The sequence below is a fragment of the Schistocerca nitens genome, chromosome 5, assembly GCF_023898315.1.
Source record: "Schistocerca nitens isolate TAMUIC-IGC-003100 chromosome 5, iqSchNite1.1, whole genome shotgun sequence".
Taxonomy (NCBI): domain Eukaryota; kingdom Metazoa; phylum Arthropoda; class Insecta; order Orthoptera; family Acrididae; genus Schistocerca; species Schistocerca nitens.
Window position 1 is genome coordinate 814741313 of NC_064618.1, and position 18060 is coordinate 814759372.

At 43.7% G+C, this 18060-nt stretch overlaps 1 protein-coding gene across 1 annotated transcript in view; it reads left to right on the forward strand.

Annotated features, from left to right (window-relative positions):
• Positions 1-18060, forward strand: part of LOC126260737 (atrial natriuretic peptide receptor 1-like) — a 506740-nt gene that overhangs the window by 41832 nt on the left and 446848 nt on the right. Inside the window, exons 3-4 of the mRNA XM_049958075.1 lie at positions 554-753; positions 1034-1736. Of these exons, the coding sequence (XP_049814032.1) occupies positions 554-753; positions 1034-1736 (903 nt within the window). The remainder of the gene's footprint in view (positions 1-553; positions 754-1033; positions 1737-18060) is intronic.

Sequence of the window (18060 nt, forward strand, 5' to 3'; positions counted from 1 at the left end):
CCACTTACTTGTTTCAGGCTCCTTCTTTCTCCTTCCCTGTCGGCCTCTCTTGGCCAACTCTTGCTTTCTCGACCCCATCGGTATTAGGTTTCGAGGCCCGAGGGTGTCTTTCCAATTTTCTTATTCCTACCTCTAACCCGACTCCTGAAGGGAGCCCACCCCTTAAGAAAAGCCAGCAGTCCTGTAAGCTGTGAGGGTAACACCGCAGGTTGGACGGGAGGCCAGCACTCTCTCTTCGTAAAAAATTAAACATGCTTTCACGACTACAAGTAAGCCTCGGAACATTACTGACAAACATAGACGACGTCAATGGCAAAGAAACGGTATACGATTTGGAACGTGGAATGTAAGGAGTCTGCAGAAGCTGCAATCAGTGTGGTCAAAGAAATTCAGAAGTACGAACTAGACCTAGTTGCACTGCAAGAAATCCGGTGGGACGATGCTGGCAGCATTGATGTTGAAAACTGTACTATTCTGTATGGGGCCTGTGAAAGAGGTCATCTGTTAGGCTCTGGTTTCTGCGTAAGTAAGACGTTGGCCACTAATGTTTCAGAATTCGTTTCAGTCAACCCAAGAATATCTGTTCTAACACTGGACGTAAAGCATATTAAGGCGACTTTTGTGAACTGTCATGCTCCCACGGAGGAGAGCGAAAGTGAAGTGAAAGACGAGTTATATGCACAGCTAGAGGCAGTGATGGACGCTTTGCCAAATGGTCACCTGAGGATCCTCCTTGGTGATATGAATGCCAAGGTTAGAAAAGAACAAATATTCCAAGACACAACAGGTAGGCACAGTCTACACAACCTAAGCAATGACAATGGAGTTAGGTTCATCAGCTTCGCTACATCATTAGGGTTGTTCATCTCCAGCACAAACTTCCAGCGGAAAAAGACGATGGGAGAACTGTAAATCAAATAGACCACGTTGTCATTGGTCTCAGAGCCAAGATATGGGTGTTAGACGTTATGACAGCGCGGGGTGCAGAAGATGGGAGTGACCATTCCTGGTCAGAAGCCTTTTAAACATACAGTGCAAAGGAAGAACGGGGCCTAAGTTAAAAAGAGTGGAAAGGTACCATGTGGAGAAACTAAAAGATGAGGCAACGAGGACCGGATATCAGTTGCAACTTAGTAACCGCTTTGAAGCACTCAGTGAAATGGACGCGAATCAGGACCTTGAACTAATGTGGGGAAACATCCAGAGCTCAGTTAGGGATACAGCAAAGGAAACACACATAGGATACCCAGTGGGCAAGAAGATCTGGTTTGGACAGGAATGTGCAGATGCCCTGGAAAGGAGAAAGGAAGCCAGGAGCAAGTGGCTGAAGGGGACAAATCTAGCACAGGGCAAAGCACAATTTGAGGAGGTCCGAAAGACTACACAAGCAATTCTGAGAAGAGCAAAGAGGAAATACATAAGGGATATCATCATTGAAGCAGCAACAGACTTCAGAGGACAAAAGACTAGGGAAATGTTTCTGAAGGTGAAGTACCACTGCAAAGGTCACCAGGCCAAGCAGAAATTTGTCAAAGATTCCCACGATAAGATCCTGACGAACGATAGGGACATAGCTGAGAGATGGAAAGAGTACTTTCGACAGCTGCTAAATTGTGATGAACCCGAAATGCAGTTTGATTTCCAGTACCCAACTACAGCCGATGCACACTATCCCCCATCTACCCTGGATGAGATAAAAATCAGAATCAGGCACCTTAAACAGAATGAGATACAGGGTGAAATGATCCTGGCAGGAGGAGAGAAACTTGCAGAAAAAATACACCGGCTGACACAGGCAATATGAACCAAAGAAGAACTACCAGGAGAAAGGAAAACAGCTCTGATTTGTCCAATACATAAGAAGGGCGACAAACTGAAATGTGACAACTATCGAGGAATCGCTCTGCTTAATGTCTGCTATAAGATCCTGTCCAATTGCCTCATACATAGAATTCAGCCAGTGGCGGAATCGGTGATTGGGGAGTACCAGGGAGGTTTCAGACCAGGACGGTCAACAGTAGATCACATCTTCAGTCTCCGGCAGCTCACTGAGAAACTGGGTGAATATGGTAATGATTTGCATATTTTATTCGTTGATTTTAAGAAGGCCTATGATTGCATACGTCGCAAGAGTCTGCTCAACTGTTTAAGGGAGTTTGGAATAGCAAAGAAACTCATTAATCTGATAAAGATCTGTCTGAACGAAACACGTGCAAAGGTGAAGATGGGAAATCGCGTAATTGAGGAGTTTGAAATTGTGACAGGACTCTGGCAAGGAGATGGGTTGTCCCCTATCCTGTTCAACTTTGCCCTCGAGAAGATCGTACGCGAGACCTTCCCAGAGAACGAAAGGACTGAAATCGAAGGAAAGAGACTGGCATTCTTAGGCTATGCAGACGACATCTGTTTACTGTCTAGGTCGGAAGATGAGTTGGAGCAAATGACCAAAGCACTAAAGGATGCTGCCAGCAAATTTGGGCTAAACATAAACGAAGCCAAGACAGAGTACCTCGTTATGATACGTGGTCATTGTCAGATTGCTGATCGTCTACAATCACTGCAGGTTGGGGACCAGTCCTACAACAGAGTGCAAGAATTCAAATAACTAGGGGCACTTTTCACTGTGAACTCGTCATGTTAATCAGAGATCAATGCCAGAATATAAGCAGGAAACGATCTTACTACAGCCTAGCACATCTGCTTCGCTCCAGATATCTCTCCAGACAGTTCGACTGTACAAAACCCTGATCCAGCCTGTTGTTCTATATGGCTGTGAGACATGGAGTATCCGGAAACAGGACTTCCACAAGCTCCTTGGTTTTTAGAGAAAAGTGCTTCGGAAAATCTTCGGTCCGGTTCTGGATGCAGATACGGGGGACTGGAGGAACAGATACAACGAAGAGCTTGAGGAACCATACCAGCAGCCCAACGTAGCAGGAACTGTCAAAGCCAAACGAATGCAGTGGGCTGGTCATGTGGCCCGAATGGAGGATCACAAATGGCCTCGGAAGATCCTCGATTTCACAGCTAAAGGAAAGAGACCGCCAGGGAGACCCAAGAAGCGTTGGAGGGATGGACTCCATGAAGATTTAAACCAAGTGTCAGTAGATGTGAACGGATGGCGGATAGCAGCAATGGACATAATACAGTGGAGGAGATGCGTGCGGTCCACTGGGCCTGATGACGTAGTAGTAGTAGTAGTATTGATTGTAGAGTAGTTGGTTTCCTCCTGAGAGAAATCGTGCAAATTTCTGTTCAACTGACATGTTAGATCGTCAAGTTTTCGTGCTGGTTGGAGGGTCCTGCCCATAGCGCTCCAAAGTTTCTTAACTGAGCAGATATCTTGCGATCTTGCTGGCTAAGGTAGGTTTGGCAAGCACGAAGACATGCAGTAGAAACTCCCGCCGTGTGCGGGCGTGCATTATCTTGCTGAAATGTAAGCCCAGGATGGCTTGCCATGAGGGATAACAAAACGGAGCGTAGAACATCGTCGAATTGCCTTTGTGCTGCGAGGTTGCCGCGGATAGCAACCAAAGGGGTCCTGCTGTGAAATCATCACTACTGGTTGTCGGACCGTAGGATGGCGACAGTCAGATTGATATTCCCCGCTGTCCGGGGCGTCTTTAGACACATTTACGGTGGTCATCAGGGCTCAATTGAAGGCGGGACTCATCAGTGAAGACAATTCTACTCCAGTCAGTGTGACTACTGGCCAATGTGCCTTACACCACTGCAGACTGGCTTGTTGGTATACAGAGGTCAATAGTAGTCGGCACAAGGGGAACCGTGAGCTCTGCCCCTTTCTGTAAGCCGTCTATTAATGGTCTTTGTGGTCACTGAAGCATCAGATGCCCGTCTGGTTGATACTAACGATAAATCTGATGCTATGTGCCTCTCTGACGACTGACTGGTCATCACGTTCTGTCGCCTCCCTATGCTGGCCGCTTTCTTCTTGAAGTCGTGTTCAGCCATGACTCATCCATTCCTAGAAGCATCATCGAATAGTGGCGCCGCTCCAGCCGACTTCTTTTAGCTCAACTACATATCCTCTTTCAGACTCGGTCTTCTGCGTATACTGTTGGCATGCCTGTCTGCGAGGCATACTTACTCTCCATCAGAGTACACAAAATGAAATTCGCCGAGACTCTGCGCCCTGGTATCGACAAATCCTCTGTTTAGTATCCTCGCCCACTGCGCTGTGAAACTGTCCTGCAGCGTCACTCATTCATCCACCGGCCGCCAAAGGTTACGACTTTGCATTTCCCATCGGTACTTGTATGATTATCAGTTTGTGACCATTGCCTTTCGCGGGCAAGTGCTCTACCATCTGAGCTACCGAAGCAAGACTCACCCCCGGTCCCCACAGCTTTACTTCTGCCAGTATCTCGTCTCCTACCTTACAAACTTTACAGAAGATCTCCTGCGAACCTTGCAGAACTAGCACTCCTGAAAGGATACTGCGGAGACATGGCTTAGCCACAGCCTGGGGGATGTTTCCAGAATGAGATTTTCACTCTGCAGCAGAGTGTGCGCTGATATGAAACTTCCTGTCAGATTAAAACTGCGTGAGTCGTGCTTCGGTAGCTCAGATAGTAGAGCACTTGCCCGCGAAAGGCAAAGGTCCCGGGTTCGAGTCTCGGTCGGGCACACAGTTTAATCTGCCAGGAAGTTTCATATCAGCGCACACTCCGCTGCAGAGTGAAAATCTCATTCAATTTGTGACCAGTTTGTGTAACTCCTTAGTGATGTATGTTTTCTTCTTTAATCAAAAGTGTATATTAAAATTACAACCAATGCTGATACGTTGCTAATAACTGTCACCAGATAGTAGTTGAGATTTTTTATTTCGTTGCGCGTTATCATCAGATGGTAGGTAACAAATTTGATGAAATAATGCCTGACACATTGATTGTGTTTAAAATTATTGTTACTTGACCATCTGAAGATGGCTACACGAGAAGCGCCTAACGTAATAAAAGATGTCAGCTATAGTCAATTGGCTGTTATTAGCGACCTGTCACCACTGGTTACAATTTCCGTATACTATATCCGGTGTCAAACGAGTGAAATAATAATTAAAAACCAGGATTACATAATGAAGTCATTAAAAACAAATGTGTTAACCAAAAAAACGTGATACTGTGAAGATACTACAATAGGCCAGTATAATTTTTTCTGTCTGTATTCTTTTCTCTTCGCACTAAACAGAATTACAATAAAGCAGGTTTTGTGTTTCTGTCTATTTCTATTCGGCGGTTGTCATCTATGGATTTGTTGTTCTCCATTTTCTGCTATTATGTTATAGAGTATTTATATGTGCTTAAATTGTCATGCCGTTGAAGAATGTAGAGCGTTTTAATCTATGTAAAATTTTTGCGGCAGAGGCGAGCAGTGAAATACATCGAATGGGCGCCATGTGAGGCGCTAACAAAGTAGCCTGGGCACAAGTGTGCAGGGCGATTATTGTTGTGCCTGAGCGAGGGAGTGGGGTGTTCATAGCAGCAGCTTTAGGTTGAGTTCACCGTGTATGACGTCGACTGTTCTCGTATCACCGTTTGTGAATAAAAAATATGAATCAAATGAAGCGCTTCTTGTCGTGGAGTATCATGTCAAAAAGTAACTTGAAAATTAACGTTCTACGTGCAGTGGAGTAACTTGTTTACGAGGCGAATTGTTTTCGATGAACAGCGCAGACTGTGAACCGCAGCCGGCCGAAGTGGCCGTGCGGTTAAAGGCGCTGCAGTCTGGAACCGCAAGACCGCTACGGTCGCAGGTTCGAATCCTGCCTCGGGCATGGATGTTTGTGATGTCCTTAGGTTAGTTAGGTTTAACTAGTTCTAAGTTCTAGGGGACTAATGACCTCAGCAGTTGAGTCCCATAGTGCTCAGAGCCATTTGAACCATTTTTTGTGAACCGCAGATGTTCTGAAGTGCTTCACGCAGTAAGCTAATATCAAGGGATTTTGTTGGTCTTATGTCTCTGTTTATACTCTTCATGGTGTGGTTTGTGTTCATGAATTTTCCCTTCTGTGTAATACGGAGGATTTCTAGAGCTTCGTTGGCCCTCAAGGAAATAGAGATATATTCACATGCATACAGCAACCCGAGAAATGTACTGACGAACAAACCGACCTAAAGCAGATAAAGTATATAGAGAACTTTATTCACATTATGAATCAAGACAACGGGTAAATTAATAAATCATAGACGCTAAATTACACGTATCCACAGTAACAGTGATAAAACCAATATAAATCATAGAAAATAACAAAATGATTACTAAAAAATAAAAAATGTAAATTAAAAATCTCAGCTAAAAATAAAACGAACTCTAGGGAATAACATAATTCAAACTAAACCTATAAAAATAATAAGAAACGACTGAATTTCACATATCAATTATTTATGATGGTAACTATGTAAACATGTAATATCTCTGATCCATTGTCACACAAGCTGTCAGGAAAGTAGCACACAGGGAAACCAAGTAAAATCCGATATACATCTGCAGTGCACACATAGGAGAAAGTAATAATTCTAACAAAGGCAGGACACGACAGCAACGATGTTACATGTAAGGTAAAAACACCTAGTGATGTATTGTAGCTTTTCACATCATAGGTCAAGACCATTATATTAAGACTATCGCTCACTTACGTATTTACAGAGCAATATGCGAAATGGGCTCATCGTGAACGATATAAAATACAAACAATTTACATGGTAGTGTAGTTGGCTATTATTCATATTTTGCACTGCTGGCCTCAAACAACAACAAAAAACTGTAAGTATTGTTCTTGTTCTTGCCCTTATCCAGTGTCTCCAAGAGATCGCCATATTGTTTGCGATTTGGCAATGTTAGTAGTAATGGGAGGTGATATCACTTTGCTGACACCACCATTTTCCCTTGGGAGTGAAATAGTGTACCCCATCTGTCTCCGACTAGTGTCATGTTATATGCAAGTGTGACAGCCTTTTCTAAAGGTGTTCGAATCGTGTAACTGATGCGGAATTATTATTTATTTATTTATTTAATTTCATTAACAGTACAGAGTAGGCCACCGCCTTGAAACGTAAGGTGGGTCGGATGCTTCTGAATCTAATAGCAAAGACTTCTCATTGTTACAATCTTATTGGTATACAGTTGTTGATGTTTTTTTTAATAATATAAAGAACATAACATATAAAGATTTCTCTGGGGTTACAGCGAATTGAATACTTAACAATTGTTAAAATTGTTCCATATAATTTGTTACCTTCTAGTTGATGAGGATATAATTTATATAATGCAAATGTCGAAGATAAATTTAAAAAAAGAAAATGTAGCACAATGAGTGCGGTGAAAATAATTTGAGTGCGGTGAAAATAATTTGAAGTACGTTGAGAGAAGTGATACGCTGTATTTGGATGTGTAGTACAGTCTAAGTAGCATGTTGGTTAATAATGGTCTATTTCTACCTATTTCAGTCTCGGTACAACCTCGAGCTATGCTCATCTGAAATGGTTTCTGCTAATGTATGTTTACACAGATTATACAGATTAAATGCTGATTGAGCACTTCATACATGGAATACATGAATTTTATATGAGAAACACACTTATGTTTGTAACTTGTTAGTAGAAATATAATATAGTTCATTGCTACTTGAATGCATTATTCCTTAAATAACTTAATACGTTTCTTATGCATAAAATTCATTGATTATAGCATTCAATAGAGAAAAGAATATACTGTCTTTGTGACTGTGTTGTGGCTTGCAGTGTCATGCATTGTTGGTTTTGGTCCCTTACATGTTGATCCCTTCTGAGTGATGTTCACTTAGTGTTCCGTCCTCGGTTTCGGAATCTGTGGTCGTGTTTGTGTCCTCCCATATGGTTTTTTGTGTTGTTTGTGCTTGTCTACGCCTTCTTGCAAATGGGTTTTGGCACGTGTTTTCTTCGTACAGAGTGTTCGATACAATATCGACTACGCTATTTACTGTGTTCCAGTCATCGGGATTACGCATTATTCTGGCGATGTCGTTGTCGTTCTACATCTACATCCGGAATCCGCAAGCCGCCTGACGGTGTGTGGCGGAGGGTACCTTGAGTACCTCTATATCGGTTCTCCCTTCTATTCCAGTCTCTTATTATTCGTGGAAAGAAGGATTGTCGGTATGCGTCTGTGTGGGCTCTAATCTGTCTGACTTTATCCTCATGGTCTCTTCGCGAGATATACGTAGGAGGGAGCAATATACTGCTTGACTCCTCGGTGAAGCTATGGTCTCGAAACTTCAACAAAAGCCCGTACCGAGCTACTGAGCGTCTCTAAATGGTTCAATTGGCTCTGAGCACTATGGGACTCAACTGCAGAGGTCATAACTCCCCTAGAACTTAGAAGTACTTAAACCTAACTAACCTAAGGACATCACACACATCCATGCCCGAGGCAGGACTCGAACCCGCGACCGTAGCGGTCGCGCGGTTCCGGACTGTAGCGCCTAGATCCGCTTGGCCACTCCGGCCGGCACTGAACGTCTCTCTTGCAGAGTCTTCCACTGGGGTTTATCTGTCATCTCCGTAACGCTTTCGCGATTACTAAATGATACTGTAACGAAGCGCGCTGCTCTCCGTTGGATCTTCTCCATCTCTTCTATCAACCCTATCTGGTACGGATCCCACACTGCTGAGTAGCATTCAAGCAGTGGGCGAACAAGCGTACTGTAACCTACTTCCTTCGTTTTCGGATTGCATTTCCTTAGGATTCTTCAATGAATCTCAGTCTGGCATCTGCTTTACCGACGATCAGCATTATATGATCATTCCATTTTAAATCACTCCTAATGCGCACTCCCAGATAATTTATGGAATTAACTGCTTCCAGTTTCTGACCTGCTATTTTGTAGCTAAATGATAAGGGATCTATCTTTCTATGTATTGAGATTCAATTGCCATTCCCTCCACCATGCGTCAATTCGCTGCAGATCCTCCTGCATTTCAGTACAATTTTCCATTGTTACAACCTCTCGATATACCACAGCATCATCCGCAAAAAAGCCTCAGTGAACTTCCGATGTCATCCACAAGGTCATTTATGTATATTGTGAATAGCAACGGTCCTACGACACTCCCCTGCGGCACACCCGAAATCACTCTTACTTCGGAAGACTTCTCTCCATTGAGAATGACATGCTGCGTTCTGTTGTCTAGGAACTCAATCCAGTCACACAATTGGTCTGATAGTCCATATGCTCTTACTTTGTTCATCAAACGACTGTGGGGAAATGTATCGAACGCCTTGCGGAAGTCAAGAAACACGGCATCTACCTGTGAACCCGTGTCTATGTCCCTCTGAGTCTCGTGGACGAATAGCGCAAACTGGGTTTCACACGATCGTCTTTTTCGAAACCCATGCTGATTCCTACAGAGTAAATTTCTAGTCTCCAGAAAAGTCATTATACTCGAACATAATACGTGTTCCAAAATTCTACAACTGATCGACGTTAGAGATATAGGTCTATAGTTCTGCACATCTGTTCGACGTCCCTTCTTGAAAACGGGGATGACCTGTGCCCTTTTCCAATCCTTTGGAACGCTACGCTCTTATAGAGACCTACGGTACACCGCTGCAAGAAGGGGGCAAGTTCCTTCGCGTACTCTGTGTAAAATCGAACTGGTATCCCATCAGGTCCAGCGGCCTTTCCTCTTTTGAGCGATTTTAATTGTTTCTCCATCCCTCTATCGTCTATTTCGATATCTACCATTTTGTCATCTGTGCGACAATCTAGAGAAGGAACTACAGTGCAGTCTTCCTCTGTGAAACAACTTTGGAAAAAGACATTTAGTATTTCTGCCTTTAGTCTGTCATCCTCTGTTTCAGTACCATTTTGGTCACAGTGTGTGTGGACATTTTGTTTTGATCCACCTACCGCTTTGACATAAGACCAAAATTTCTTAGGATTTTCTGCCAAGTCAGTACATAGAACTTTACTTTCGAATTCATTGAACGCCTCTCGCATAACCCTCTTCACACTACATTTCGCTTCGCGTAATTTTTGTTGGTCTGCAAGGCTTTGGCTATGTTTATGTTTGCTGTGGAGTTCCCTTTGCTTCCGCAGCAGTTTTCTAACTCGGCTGTTGTACCACGGTGGCGCTTTTCCATCTCTTACGATCTTGCTTGGCACACACTCATCTAACACATATTGTACGATGGTTTTGAACTTTGTCCACTGATCTGTATAGGTCTCACTTGTGCTAGCGTGTTGTACAGCAGTGTGAAATGTTCTGGTGTCCCAGTTTCTCCGCATACTCATACTTCATCGTCAGTTAGTCCCATACGGTTTAAATGTACCGGATACGGCCCGTGGCCGGTCAGGAAATGGACCATCCCCCGTCTTCGGCCGACATGCTGAAGTGGATTGTGGGTCCCAGCCACGTTTGCACCTAGTCGTATGTGAGAAACCGATTAAAAAACACAACCAGGCTGGTCGGCACACCAGCCCTCACCGTTAATCCACCAGGTGGATTCCATCCAGCGCCTGCACGCTTCTCCGCCTTCCGGAAATGGTCACTCAGACGCATTGGAGAATATGGGCGACTAGTCATAAAAATCGTCAGTTTTAATACTCGAAATAAAACAAAAAAAATACAATAAATGGGGAAAGAGGATTACGGATCGTAACGGCAAACGTACATCTGAGTCAGGGAACAAGGAAACGGCGTTTCGGAATTTTAAATTAATACGTGTTAGCCGCAGCGAAAGTAACAGTGCACACGTGTGCTAGAGCGCGGCAGAGTGGGCGTAAATCCTTCGGCGAGGGTGGGCGACCGTAGCGCCACGCCGTAACGCGGCTGCCTGCGGGCGCAGAAAAAGAACAGATGCCGGCCGGCCGGCGCCGTCACCGTAGTACGCCCTTCCCCCCCCCCTCCCCCCTTGCCGCTCTCTCTGCCCTCCTGCTTTCCCCTTTACTTTCTCTCTCCCAACCACCCACTCCAGCGTCTTTACACGGGCTACAGGAGCGAATTCCGTTTCTCTTCTGTACTTTAAGAGAATGTCCGCTGCTGCGTTTCTTTCTCCCAGTGGCGGACACTCCTCCAACAGTGCTCGCTCCCCTGTGGGTCCCAGGCCGTGCACAAATTCAAACAAATAACACCTACAGATGCTTTTGTGAGATACGTGTTAGTGAGTGCGAAATATAACAGTTAAGAAAGAGAAAAGAGAAAGTAATGCACCAGCAAAGTGCAGAAGATAAGAACCTAGAACAAATTTTAAAAATTTCCCTTAGTGCTTCACGACTTGATATTATAAATATATTTTTAGAAGGCGTATGTGTCCGCCGCGCGGGATTAGCCGAGATGTCTGGAGGAGCTGCAGTCATAGACTGTGCGGCTGGATCCGGCGGAGGGTCGAGTCCTCCCTCGCGCATGGATGTGTGTGTTTGTCCTTAGGATAATTTAGGTTTAAGTAGTGTGTAAGCTTACGGACTGATGAACTTAGCAGTTAAGTCCCATAAGATTTCAAACACATTTTTTTGAGGTGTATGTGTCCCAGTTATGAAAAGAAAATATCTCTAAATGCTTAACCACGTAAGGGAAGTATTTACAACTTCGTGATTCATTACATATAGCCTCCAAAACAAAATCGAGGATGGAGAAAAAAATTAAATATTTGTAAATTATTAGTGACATTTGATTCAAAAGTTGGAATTAAATATGACTGTTGTGTTTGCGTTTGTGTCGTGCGTGTGTGTGTGTGTGTGTGTGTGTGTGTGTGTGTGTGACTTTGTAAACGTGATATTTCGCACAGTTTGAAATACGATTGTTAACTTCAGGGACTGATGTACATATTTCACTATTATTCTAAGAACATGTAGCCGGCCGTCGTGGCCGAGCGGTTCTAGGCGCTTCAGTCTGGAACCGCGCGACCGCTACGGTCGCGGGTTCGAATCCTGCCTCCGGCATGGATGTGTGTGATGTCCTTAGGTTAGGTAGGTTTAAGTAGTTCTAAGTTCTAGGGGACTGATGACCTCAGGTGTTAAGTCCCATAGTGCTCAGAGCCATTTGAACCATTTTTAAGAAATGTGTGTTTAATTTTTTGTGTTATTCAGAAAATAATTCCTATTTTTGTATAACATAAGAAAAGAACCTTTCTAAGACGCTGTATGTTTGGACTGTGGTAAGAGCTCAACCCGAGGGAAATTAATACAGAAGTTTTCAAAAAACGACTTGTTTACTGCTAACAACTGGGAAAAAAATGTGTAGGCCTATGTAAAGTGTCATGAGTCAATTTTAGTAGAAATGTAAGATATATGTACACACTGATTTTTGCAAATGACCAGATCACGACAGAAATTAAAAATAAAATGTTTACAAATTTCAGTCAATCGTAAGTAGAAACTGAGAGATTTACGCGCTCAATAACTGTTTGGAGACGTCCAGATTCCGACAGTAATGTACACATACGATGGCAAGTATATAAAACAGAAGAAATTAGTTACGTATGAATGGGGAAGGTTGAAAATAAACATCATAAAATCGAGAAATCTGCCAGTCTGAAACACTGAAATCAATCTACTTAGTACCGCTCCTCTCTCCATGTCACACTTTTTGAAGAAGTTGTTCTTAAATGTTCTCCTTTATCAGCCAAAAGAATTTCATGTGCATTTCATGTATTATGGCCATCATTGCACATTGCTGAGCCTGTAGCAATCATTTAGAATTTTTGTGAGACCAGAATATATCACGTAACTCCGTTGCTGCACTATAGATAAGACAATTTAATTTATTTGTTATATGCACAGGGACCAAAGTTACCATTTTGAACAGGGCCAGATGATTCAGTGCCTAATGGGCTGAATTATTTTGCAGTTACTGTATTTCTTTATTAGTATTGGGAGTTGCTAACAATAACACAGTAAGCACAAAACTTGCAGTTACAACATGTCACACGATAATTCGAGTTCAGTACCAATCCCGCCGTACAGACATTCGTTCAACGTAATCGTAAAACTTATTATTGCGTTTTTAAAAGGACATTACAACGTTAAGGCAATACTCAATTTCTGTCGATGTCTTTGCCAACGGTCTTCCGTCACAGCCTCCACAGCATCTCGTTTCCGTGCAGTAAGGGTTTGCATATCAGCAACTGGTGAAAGGAATGCATTTTACTTGACGTAATCTCCCAAAAAATCCCAGAGAGGTGATGTTCGGTGAACCTGATGCGCATGATGTTGAGTCGTTTCTACCACTCCATCTGTCAGGAGAGGTTCCATCCAATATCTGGCGAACCTCCACTGTGGCAATGCACCATCTTCTTGAAACGCTACATATGTCTGAAGTTCCTGTGATTCAGGTGCAACGTAAAGTCGCAGCATGTCCAGATAAACTGTTACCCTAATTGTAGGATCAGTGAAAAAAGAACGTTTGTGTTATGCATTGAGCCACACCTCAAATTCTCTTTCAGGCTGTACCGTATCTACTGTACCATGATATGTTTGGTCTCCGACTCCTAGATGCGGTCATTGTACCTGTTTACTTTCCCGAAAACGTGAAAATCTGCTTCATTTGAAAAACAAACTTTATTGAGGTAGTGATTGGCTGCATCGATTTGTTCCCACGAGCTCCTAACAAACTGGGCCCACCATCTGCAAAGCTGTAGTCTGTACCCAAAGAAGTGTAGTCGTTTCTGTGAATTCACTGTAGTACTCTGTGGTATGGCGGTTTCTCTGGAGACAAGAACTGCTGTACGCACGGTTTAACAGGACTGGCGCTCATTTGCTTGTCACCTACACTGCTAGCGCCTTTAAACTTCTCATACCATCCTTGGGTGCTCTGCACACTTGGCGAATCTCGGCCACAGACGCTTCGCAACTGTCGCTGAACCAGGCGCCCATGTTTCAAGAAACCACAAAACACATTGCACTTTCCCCTACATAGTCGACACAGTGACAGCAACACACCAACCTGAAGAGAGGGAAAAGAAATCTTGCCATCAGCGCAAATTAAAAGTGTGTCCATAAGAACTACTTGAGTTAATGTGTTGGTATGTGGAAGTGTGTCCAGGTATAGCTAATTGCGTTAATCTACCATTAGGAACAAATCAGATAACTGTGTCTAAATGGTTCAAATGGCTCTGAGAACTATGGGACTTAAGGGGGGTAGGATGCCAAAAAAATGGTTCAAATGGCTCTGAGCACTATGGGACTCAACTGCTGTGGTTATCAGTCCCCTAGAACTTAGAAGTACTTAAACCTAACTAACCTAAGGACATCACACACATCCATGCCCGAGGCAGGATTCGAACCTGCGACCGTAGCAGTCCCACGGTTCCGGACTGCGCGCCTAGAACCGCGAGACCACCGCGGCCGGCCTAGGACGCCAAACGGGACGACTTGGAGCAGGAAAGCTACCAGAGGACATTTTAATTTCCACTGTCTATACTTTTACGAATAAATTCATAAAACTTTGTCAGAGTCGCCGGAAAGGATTCAGAATTTACACTCATAGCAGTGGAAGTTCAAAAATATAAGAAAATATTTTTTTTTCTACATTTAAAAGTTGACATTTTTTCACTTACCATTGGCTGCATTTGTTGTTATAGGTACACTTTTCTTTATAAGTAAGGGAAATTCTTCGATGAATTTTACACAGCATACAAACCATACTTACAGGTGTATGAAACTCTAGAATTTTCCAAATCTATTGAAAAGCGTGGTAATAATTGAGATAATTAACTATAAAATTTGAGTTTTTTCTAAACACGAAGTTGAAAATGTATTAGCACATTCATTTTTTCACAAATTAAATACTTTCTAGAGTTTCATACACCTGTAAGAATGATTTGCATGCTGTGCAAAATTCATCGAAGAATCTTTCTTACTTATGAAGAAACGTGTACCTGTAGCAACAAACGCAGCCAGTAGTAAGTGAATAAAATGATGTAAGTTCACATGTAAAAAAAAATAATTTTTAAATGTTTTTGAACTTCCACTGCTATGAGTGTGAACCCTGAATCCTTCCTGGTGATGCTGACAAAGTCTTATGAATTTATTCGTAAAAGTGTAGACAGTGGGAATTAAAATGTCCTGTGGTGTCTCTCCTGCTTCAAGACGGCCCGTTTGACGTCCTACCCCCCTTAACATCTGAGGTCATCAGTCCCCTAGAACTTAGAACTACTTAAACCTAAGTAACCTAAGGACATCACACACATCCATGCCCGATGCAGAATTCAAACCTGCGACCGTAGCGGTCGCGCGGTTCCAGACTGAAGCGCCTAGAACCGCTCGGCCACACCGGCCGGCCAACTGTGTCTAGTATGGGAGGGTGGACAAAAATATGAGAACACCGAAAACACGACACATTATAATGCCTAATACGGTGCAGAAAAATCGCTGGCGTTGTGAACAGCTTCCATTCGCCCCGGAATAGATAAATACAAGTTATGTACGGTTTTCAGTGGACTCGTGTACCGTTCTTCCTCCAAAATAGAGGCAAATTCAGGCAACGATGACGGAAGTGGAGAGATATCACGGACACATGTCTCCAAAGTAGACTACAAAGGCTCAATAACACTGAGATCTGTTGATTTTAGTAGCTATTAGAGATGCGACAATTCATCCTCGTGCTCACAAAACCAGTCCTGGACGATGGTGATGTGTCAACATGGTTATCTAGGAACACGACGCCACAATTGGAATACAAATATTGTACCATAGGATGAAACTGATCAGCCAAACTTATCACGCAATCCTTCGCTGTAATGTGACTTTGCAGAGAGGCCTTGGAGCCGATGGAATACCACGATATGGTTGCCCAAATCATGAACGAACCTCTGCGATCGACCATTCTTGGGACGTGAACGCCAGCAGAAGCTGGAATGAGACATGACTCGTTCGACCAAATGGCTATTTTTTATTGACCCATAGTGAAGGTTTTAAGGCTTCAGCACCATGCTTTCCTGTTACGGGCATTTACATCACATTCGCCCTGAAATTCCCTGCTTAGCTCCTTCGTTTTGTTGTGGCGCTGACAGGGTTCGCGAGTGCAAGTTTTAGTTCTGCAGTGACTGTTGTAGCTGTCGTCGGGTTACTTTTCGTCACAATCCTCTTCAACGACCGTCTGTCACGAACAATACACAGTTTCGTCCGCGTTGTGATTTCAGGGATGTTATTTTTCCGTTTTACCTGTACGCGGTATAAATGCTCCATATGGTGGCTGTTGAAACGCCAAACACTTTGGCGCCCTTGACTACGGAAGCACCATACTAACACCGAGAGTTCAGTTCATTTACATACCTTGTGACCACGAGTGAGACTTGCAACACACTGAGGACAAGGCACCGGTGCCGTTAATGGTCGAACACAGCAGCGCAAACTGATGGTTTGCCTAGACTCTTCATTTTTATTCAAGCATGATTTCTCGCTGTTGTTTCCACATTTATATCCAATGCCTTGTGTAGGCCTTTAGACATAAATTTTTGTAATTGGGGAATGACTTTACGCTCACGCTGTATGCTTTTCATTAAAATAAACTTTAAGTCAGCTGTTAGAAGCTGAGGGAGATTCGAAGAAAAAGAAATAGATGACAGGTGGTGGAGTTGCTGGCAAGGAAACCTCCCCATCGCACCCCCCTCAGATTTAGCTATAAGTTGGCACAGTTGAAAAACTGAACACAGATCAATCGAGAAAGCAGGAAGAAGTTGCGTCGAACTATGAAAAATATAAGCAAAATATACAAACTGAGTAGTCCATGCGCAAGATAGGCAGCATCAAGGATAGTGTAACGCGATGAGAGCTGTGGTCCCGTGATTAGAGTGAGCAGCTGCGGAACGAGAGGTCCTTGATTCAAGTCTTCCCTCGAGTGAAAAGTTTAATTTTTCGCATAAGCAACTTCGTTCTCCAAAATTCCAGGACATGTTCAGATTTGCTTAGACTTATGCAAGATTTGACGGTCTACACACGGAAAAATTTGAAAACGTTAAAAACTTATATTTTGACAGAGCACAGGGAAAACTGTGCGACTGTGAAACTGTGCATTCATTTGTTGCAGTTTATGTGAGAAACTCTTATGTTTTCGTCACTTTTTTCGGCGTGATTATCACATCCACAAGAAAACCTAAATCGGACAACGTAGAAGAATCTTTTTACCCATTCGCCAAGTGTACAAGTTAGGTGGGTCGACAACACATTCCTGTCATGTGACGCACATGCCGTCACCAGTGTCGTATAGAATATATCAGACGTGTTTTGCTGTGGAGGAATCGGTTGACCTATGACATTGCGATCAAATGTTTTCGGTTCCCATTGGAGAGGCACATCCTTTCGTCTACTAATCGCACGGTTTTGCGGTGTGGTCGCAAAACACAGACACTAAACTCATTACAGTGAACAGAGACGTCAATGAACGAACGGACAGATCTTAACTTTGCGAAAGTAAAGAAAATAAACTGTTCACTCGAGGGAAGACTTGAACCAAGGACCACTCGTTCAGTAGCTGCTCACGCTAACCACGGGACCACGGCGCTCCTTGTCTCACATTATCCTTGATGTTGCCTATCTTGCGCATGGACTACTCAGTTTGTATATTTTGCTTATTTTTTTCATAGTTCGACACAACTTCTTCCTGTTTTCTCGATTGACCTGTGTTCAGTTTTTCAAGGCCTGCCCACTGTGCCAACTTATAACTAAATCTGAGGAGGGTGCGATGGGGAGGTTCCCCTGTGAGAAGAGCTGTAATCGCGAGCCTTGTTGAGACGGAGGCACAGTGCTCGCCCGAGAGTGAAAGTTTCCGTGTGAAAGTGGGATCTCGTGTAGGGCGTGTTTGTGACGACAGAGGCGTCTGGCAGGAGAAGGAGCACGATCCTCCCCGCACCTCTTCACGCCGCGTCTGCCCCAACAGCGGCGACACGTGCCGGAAATTCGCCACCGCCCAGCGTGGCCATATGCAGCCTTCGGGCTCCGCTTTCTAGGAATCTGCTTTCGCGGAATCTGTTTACGTCAGCAAAAGGCTACACTGCGCCGAATGTGGTGTGTTAAAACGGAGGCGACAGCATCGAGCCCCGGCCAGATTCACTCTACTCTTGGCT